The sequence below is a fragment of the Limulus polyphemus genome, unplaced genomic scaffold, assembly GCF_000517525.1.
Source record: "Limulus polyphemus unplaced genomic scaffold, Limulus_polyphemus-2.1.2 Scaffold835, whole genome shotgun sequence".
In the NCBI taxonomy this organism is placed as follows: Eukaryota; Metazoa; Arthropoda; class Merostomata; order Xiphosura; family Limulidae; genus Limulus; species Limulus polyphemus.
The window spans coordinates 330,783-339,358 of NW_013666445.1; the positions used below are offsets into that span (position 1 = coordinate 330,783).

Consider the following 8,576-nt stretch of genomic DNA (forward strand, 5'->3'; position numbering starts at 1 on the left):
TTGAGAGCATCAAACATATCCAAACAACATCAACCATTCATTATTATCCAAAACTTTGAGAGCATCAAACATATCCAAACAACATCAACCATTTATTACTGCCAACAATTTTTAGAGCATTAAATCACATTCAAACAGGATTTATTATTCATTAATATTGTTATTAATTTAGTTGATAAGTCTTTACTACACCATTTATCCTATAAAAGACAATTAAAAGGCTTTATGAATATTTAAGAAATCTTATCTATTGTGAATTTTTTATTTAAAGATTCAAAATTTCGAAGTCAGTCATATAATCACTCGTATTAAAAAAAGGCGCTTTAATAACATTTATACACTTTCTCAATGTATTTCTTGTTAAACACTTGTAAAATGTTCTTGAAACACATTTCTATAAGAACTAATTAAGCTTGTATCTTGCTGAGTGAACATCTTAAGGTTCTTTTCTTTTTCCTTTCGAGCATTCTACTTGTTACTGAAGTGGGACTACTCTCGCTGAAATTTTACCTGTGACGTTATTCAAGTCGAAGATGTTTTAATCATGTATTCACTCGTATCTTCTGCAGTTACAAATATGATACCGAGCAACTAGTCCTTCTGAATACTTACCTGTTACATGTATTTTGGTTGATGATGTTTCAACCCCAAGCCTGTTGGTAGCTTTAATTGTGTATTCACCGGTATCTTCTGGAGTTACAGATAAGATATCTAGGGCTGCCAATCCAAAGTCATACATTGTTCGGTATCTATGAGCTACGACAAAACAACAACATAAAAGCAAAAATATTATCTTTCTTTCTTTAGCACATATCATTGCATTTAAATTCATTACAAAGCGTATTTTTAACACAAAACTGTATGAGGAACCGAGCTAACTGACTGAGCTATCCAAAGTTATTTTTTTTTATTCTAGTAAGATTACTTCATCACGAACCAATACGTTTTTAAGCAGGTACTGATCTCCTTAGTGAATCTTATAATTTTTTAAGCACAGCGATTTACTGATAATCTTCCAGTAGCGTTTACACAGACAATAATACACAGAGTACAAACAAGCCTTTAATAACTCAAAGGCAGATAGAAGTCTGTGTCAATGAACATATTGTTTTCAACACATACAGTCGAACACAAAAATATTGACACCATACATTCAATATAAGATAATTCAGAAAACGTGACATTACTGAACATTAGCCCCATAATTAAGACAAAGATTCACAATGTCTGGTAGTTTAACAAACAAGCTTTATGAAAAACAAATACAAAAGAACTTAAATAATTTCACATACGAGCAAAATTATTGGCTCTTTCCATCAGAAGTCTGTAAAACTCAAAAGAACTATTTAAAAATATATTAATTTATAGAGAGCCATTATAGAGAACCAACAAGTCAATAAACGTGCAAGAGGTTAAAATTGTCAACAGCTGTTGAAGGAGAATTTCGTAACAACAAAGCATTTTTGATAAAAGAGTCAGCACAAAGGATCACATATAAAATGTAACAAACTTAAAATAAGACCCAAAAACTCCAGCGCTTTCGAATAGTTGACTATTCTTCTTTGTTCTCCTGAAGACGAGCAGAAAAATTGGATCGCTATATAAAAACTGTCGAGAACATTATTTGTTTATGAGGGAGGGAAAAATGCAGTAGTTTGAGAAGTAAAAAAAAAATACGTTACTGGCAATGGCTAACAAATTAGCCGTTTTGCTCCATTAGTTGAACACTATCCTGGCATACTAGAGGTCCCAGGTTCGAACCTGTTCACGAATTGAATGTGGATAAAATTAAAAATTTTGTTGCAGAGACAAGGAACTGGGTGAAAATGAAAAAGTTATGTTTCAACTCACCACTTGGAAGCACTTTGCCATTGAAAAACCACTCGATCTTCATACTAGGGTCAGGATAGGGTTCAATACGACACTCCATGTGACTGTTTTGTCCTTCAATGAGCTTATCAACTCCTTGCAAAGAGGTGATAAATATCGGCTTGCTGGTGACCACGACGTCTTCAGCAACTTCTCGTTGGTAACGACTTGCGTCCTCCAACATTTGTATTTTTTGTAGGCTGTCAGGTTGTTGTGACTGAAGCTGAAGAGCTTTCACACCTAGAAAATATAAGCTTGCTATTTTACTCGCTGAATGCTCTTCGTAAAAAATTTATAATACGTATCTAACTGTAAAGAAGTGAATAATCTTTCCAATATTCAACTTAGTTAAAGTGAGACACGAAATAGGAGATCATGATCATTCACGACAGTCATAGCTGGCAGCAACAAGATGACGAAGAGTTTTTTTGAAACGTACAGCATGATGATGGACTGGTAGAGAGAAACAAGATATGGATCCACGAACATTTACATTCTTTAACAGCATTAGGTGATCACGGATGTTTCAGGCCCATTGTTACTTTTTTACATAAAATTTGAAAAATAAATATTTCTAAATTATTTATTATTATTTTCAGATAACAACATTAAGACACAGGCCTGATTACATTAGATTCTTTTACAAACAGTTGATTACACGTGTAGAAGATTAAAGTCAATCTAAGTTCTAAAGAAGAAATAAGTTAACCTACAGGCTGCATATTAAAAAAATCGTCATCAATAATTAGTATAATTCCTCGATGGGCCACAATCTCACTAAGATAGACATTAAAAGCTTTAACAATACCCAAGAAATATTCTGAATCCATAAAATAACACTGTCTTCCTTCATAATGACTGGTTAATGTAACGCGGAGTATTTTTATTAGTTAAAGAATAAGTTAATAACAAATACAAAATATCTCAAGCCGGTTTAATGGCTGAGATTAAACTACCACTAGTGAACACAACTTTCGAATGTCATAGCAATTATATTGCTTAAGTGATACAATTAAGATCCTTTTGAGTAGGATTATAATTAACGATTATGCATTAAAAATATATATAAAAATCCGTTCCTGTGGTGGACAAGAATGATTTAAACACATAAAAGTGAAGAAGACAACGAATGGACGAGAATGGTGTAAACACATATAACTGAAGAGGACAACCAATGAACAATATTTTACGTAGCCATAGCTACAATGTAGAAAACAATTCTTACCCCTAACGTTTAAGGTAGCTGAGCATACCGCCTGACCCAGCTCGCTTGTTGCTTTACATGTGTAGGTTCCACTATCTTCAGGTTTCACATACGCCAGGTCTAAGGACACGTAGCCAAAGTCGTGTAAAGTGGTAACTCTGCTAGCTATGTTTAGAAGAAAGAAAATTATTTTATCAACTGTTTACATGAAATATTATGTTTCTATACAATACTGAGAATACATTTCAAAGTTCCAATGATTTGTAGAACATCAATGAGAAAATAAATATTTAAACAAATAGGGTGTAAAGGGCAACTGAGAATTTCATTTTCAAAGAACTATTTTAACATTAACAGTCCATTAAATTTCTCAAACCTACTAAACTTGAAGTTGTTTTGCTGAAACCAAAACACGTTTTTATTACGTTGTTTTTTTAAGTCTAGTTTCAGTAGCAATGGGTCAGCATGTATTAATCAGTTTTAACTGAATCAAAAGTTTAAAGTTGCTAAATTTGTCAAAATACTTTGAGATTGTTATTACTTTTCTCTTGATTCGTTCAATCAATCGTGTACAAGACAATGTCTGTAACACAAAAGTTGCACTAGATGGCAGCACAGTCAAAAACTAAAAGTATACTTAAAATATTTGCTGTTCAAATGCCAGTTTTAGACGAGCATTATTTATTCGTAAAGCATAACTAATGAAATATCATACCTTTATTCTATGTAGGTTTATATATATAACAAGTATTCGTAAAGAAAGTATACTCTCCTACCTTGCATTAATGGCATGCCGTTGAAGAACCACTCTACTTTTAACTTATTATCTTTCACAGGGATGAGACGGCAATCAAAATGAGCGCTTTCGTTTTCCTGCAGCACCAAGTTTTTCATTGGTTGAGTAAACACAGGAGGTTGTGTGGTGGTTTCTTCAGGATATTCAGGTCTTCTTAATCGACTCTCATCTTCTAGTTCTCGGATCTTTTCCAAGCTATCAGGTTGTTGAGACTCAAGAATAAGAGCGCTCTTTCCTAAAAAAATATACTATATCACAAAACAGAACTACGTGTTATGATTGAATTATAATCAAATAAAAATCTTTAAAAGTGGCAAATTCACATTCGTATATCAGCATTGGGAAGCACCTACGTTAAATTTAGATAAATTAGCATTAAATTTTGAAATATTTTTATCACTATGCTGAAATACCCACATTAAATAGATTTTTCAAATGCCATACAAAATTAAAGGGATTTGGAAATAACCATGATAAACTAAAATAATTTGAATATGACCATGATAAACTAATAGAATTTGAAAATGATTATGCTAAACTAGCAACACTATGGAAACTAATATAGTACAAGCACATTATATTTCATGAAGCTATCAGAAAGTGGAAACGACAGTTGATTATAAGTAGATTGGTTTGTTTTGAATTTTACGTAAAGTTACACGAGAGCTATCTGCACTAGCCGTCCCTGATTTATACTAAAGGGAAGACAGCTAGTCAACACCACCCACCATGAACTCTTGGGGTACTCTGTTACCAACGAATAGTGAGATTGACCGTCACATTATAACGCCCCCCACAGCTGAAAGGGCGAGTTCGGTGACGGTTATAGGAAGGTATAAAGCTCAGCTAAAGGTATAAAATATATTTTTAGATAAAAGTTGGACATGAATTATTGTAAATTGTGTATTTCCTTAACGTTAATTCAGTAAAACACCTTTAGTTTCAGTTTGATTATGCTCGGTCTGGCCATTGGAAAACTTCAGAGAGAAATAGTTTGGTTTCAAACATTATTTTCGTGATATCAACAGATTATTGTTTTAATTTTTAGTTAAGAACCTACTGAACTGAGTGATTAATTCAAAAACACAATAACATCAACTTTAACTGTAGAAAAGTTCTGATTTTAATGATTACAACGTTTCGATCCATAGTTTCGGGTGATGGTGACCCAACAATATGGGTGGAAACGTAATCATTAAAATCAGAACTTGCCTACTACAAAATATGCTTGTTTTCCTTAACGAAGTTTGGAATAATACATCATTAGATAAAATCCACCTACCACGTGGGGTCGAGTAATTCTTTTTATTTATCTTACGTTAGACATTCTAGTGCATTTCTTATCAACACTGAAAAGTAGTCCACTTTTTAATGAATTTCTTGCTTTAGTTATACGTGATTAGGATAAGATTATCATGAAACCAAACAACGTCTGCATAAAACAATACAACTTACCAGTACATTTTAGGTTAACGGAGGTGACTGCTTCTCCAAGAGCATTGGTAGCTTTACAGGTGTAAGTTCCCGAGTCTTCTGGGTACGCGTAGAGAATAACCAAGGCAACGTGCCCAAATTCAAAATTTTCTGTGACGTGAGTGCCTGCATGATTTGAGTTAGAAAACTATTACAAAACAAAATACTTCAAACAATACGCGTCGGTATTAAAACAATTTCATATATTGCAGAATCATATAAACATATTACGACGTTTATTGTTTAATTATGTAAATACGATTCAGTAAATAACAAAGCTTACCCATCTTAATTTGTTTCCCGTTGTGGAACCATTGCACTTTGAGTTTTGGGTCACCAACAGGGATGAGGCGACACTCGAAACGAGCAGACTGACCTTCTCTTACCTCCAAGTTCTGAGGTGGACTTGTGAAAACAGGTGCTTGGGTAATGAAGTCTTCTTCTTCTAGTCTAGTGTATCTGAAATAATAGTGTTCTATTCATTCTCTGTCTGAATGGAAAAAAAGGTTTAATTATGATAAATAGAATTAGAAACTTTGCTATGATATGCTATCGCCGATTATTAAAATAATAATAGAAGATTTAGAGGTATTATATTTCTTGGAAGTTAATTTGTAACATATATATATATATATACTTTAAGGACAACAAGAAACCTGTTGGTCCACCCAGGCCTTCCAATCTCCTAAACTAAACTTTAAAATAAAGCACTCAAAGCTTACCATTCAAATATTTATAAAGTTTTCCCACTCCAAAGGTCAACACACTGTTAGAAAAATAAAACTATCTTAGTTGAAGATGACTCGTAACTTTATGTATTTTCTAGTCTTACCATTCTCACTATTAAGTAAAAAAACAAAAGAAGATGAAGTATCAAAACTATCAATATCCTTAACAATATTAAACATCTCAATCAGATCCCCTCTAACTCTTCTTCTTTTGTTTTGTTTTCAAGAGAAAACAACTTTTGATATCTTAACCTGTCGTCGTATGAGAACCTTTCCATCCCAAGTATCATTCTGGTAGCCCTCCTCTGAACCATTTTCAACACTTCAATGTCCTATGGTAAGAAGACCAAGACTGAACACAATAAACGTTGGATAATTCATCTTCCTTATATGAAGCAAGTGTTACTTACTTCGAATAGGCCTCCAACTCCTGAATCTTTTGAAGACCCTCAGGATGATGAGTGTCGGACAAAATTGCTGATTTTCCTAAAAGTGAGAACAATTCTATTACACATTTTCAAGTTCGACGAACTTCACATTTCTAAAATTATCAAGTTTTTTTATTAAATTAATTCAGTTACCCTCATTATACTTAGAAGATCATGAAAAGTGTTCATTTTTGATCAAGTCTTGTATTTCAAATAACGAGACTCCTCACTTTCATACTTGAATGTATAATTGTGTCATTCACTGTCTTAAGTATATATCAATCTAGACTTTGATTTGTAAAATTGATCGTCAATCTAAAAACGTTCTCAGAATTACTTAGAACTGATGAACTAGAGTCTTATTCTAAAAACTTGCCTTCACATGCTAGAGTTGCTTGAAGCTCAACACTGCCCATTGCATTGGTAGCTCGGCATGTGTAAGTACCCTCATCTTCTGGTTTTACAGAAAGGATATTTAGTGCCACATACCCAAAATCATGGAACGGACGATATCTGTGACCTATCCAGAAAATAACGTTTATTAATTTTTTAATTCCATAGCGAATGTACTACTTGCTGTATAATATGAAAAACCAGTGAATCACCTATAACACAATGGCTACCTTCATGTGTGAAATGCTTTCACTTCAAATCTAGATATAATTAATTTTAGAACAGAATGATTCAGGAAATCCTGATTATCTAAAAAAAAAAAAAGTTAATTCTCAGTTGTTGAACCATTCAGCTTGAGGAACGACTCTTATAATAAAATCCTAATAGCTTAGGAGATAAAAATGATTCTGACTATTGGAATTATTTGACCTCAAAAGTGGATCATTCCGTAAAAGGCTAATTACCTGAGGGAAGTATCTTCCCATTGTGAAACCATTCAATTTTGAGAGTTGAATCACTAACAGGCTCTATGTGGCACTCGAAATGTGCTTGTTGACCTTCCCGAAGATGTTGGCTATTAAGGGTGGAAGTAAAGCGTGGTTTGATTTTAGCAATTTCCTCCACCCAGGCGTCTCGTTGGTAGCGACTAGTGTCTTCCAAGTGTTGGATCTTTTCGAGGCTACTAGGTTGTTGAGATTCCAGGATTAATTCGCTTTTGGCTGTGATGATAAAACACGGAAGGTTTAACAGCAAATAAATCAACGCGTTTCATTTTTGATCCACTTAAAAACAGTCACTGCACAACGCATCTTAAGCTATCGTAACATATCAAGTGTTTACCCTTAAATAGACATTTAAATTAAGGCCTATGTTATTAGATACATGTATTTTTTTTTCAGGCACTATTTGCTGCTATATTAAGAGTTAAAAAGAACAAAAGATAAAACCTTTATTAGATATTTTAGCCGACTAGTTCCAGTAAGATACGTACAATTGTTAGGCCGAATGACTACAATATAGAAATGTAGATGGCTTAATTGATTTGTTTTGTTTGTTTGAAGTTAAGCACAAAGCTACACAATGGGCTATCGAAACCCGGTTTCTGGCTTTGTAAGTCCGCAGACATACCGCTGTGCCACTGGGGAGCGGCTCGATTAGTGTTCGTTACAGCTTTAAAGACCAAATTAACGCTATAGTCGCTAGCCCTGATGATGATAACTGTGTTACCGAAACTAGTCGGCTGAAAAAGTCGAATTAAGGTTTTATCTTCCACTCTGCCAAATAAATGTCGTTTTTATTTTTTACTTTTAATAGAGATACGTATTCTCAAATAAAATTTAACGGTTATCAATACCAGCCAATAGCATATTTATAGATCCGATTCAAATAGCTGAATTATTTCATCCAAGATACTACATTAATATTACTTAATTTACTATTTCATTATCTGACTTTAGTGTGTGGTCCTAATTTAACAGTCGCCCGAGTCAATATCAGGATCACAGAATAATAACAAGGGTCAGAGTTTATTATTATTTATAAATATAATCTTAAAAATTGATTTTCCACTAAATTAGGGTATTTTAAAACATATACAAGTAAAGAAAACAAGATGGAAAAGATAAACAACTTCAGTGAGTCCAAATATGAGAAACATGGAGTAGCGTTTCACGACGATACATTTC

General features: G+C 33.3%; 1 protein-coding gene across 1 annotated transcript in view; it reads right to left on the reverse strand.

Moving 5' to 3' along the window:
* The window catches only part of LOC106460780 (titin-like), a 90,400-nt gene that overhangs the window by 49,227 nt on the left and 32,597 nt on the right, over positions 1–8,576 (reverse strand). Inside the window, exons 22-31 of the mRNA XM_022387563.1 lie at positions 7,356–7,610; positions 6,875–7,018; positions 6,481–6,556; positions 6,251–6,278; positions 5,626–5,776; positions 5,325–5,468; positions 3,850–4,104; positions 3,095–3,238; positions 1,852–2,109; positions 613–756 (exon numbers count right to left, since the gene is read on the reverse strand). Coding sequence (XP_022243271.1) covers positions 613–756; positions 1,852–2,109; positions 3,095–3,238; positions 3,850–4,104; positions 5,325–5,468; positions 5,626–5,776; positions 6,251–6,278; positions 6,481–6,556; positions 6,875–7,018; positions 7,356–7,610 — 1,599 coding nt within the window. The remainder of the gene's footprint in view (positions 1–612; positions 757–1,851; positions 2,110–3,094; positions 3,239–3,849; positions 4,105–5,324; positions 5,469–5,625; positions 5,777–6,250; positions 6,279–6,480; positions 6,557–6,874; positions 7,019–7,355; positions 7,611–8,576) is intronic.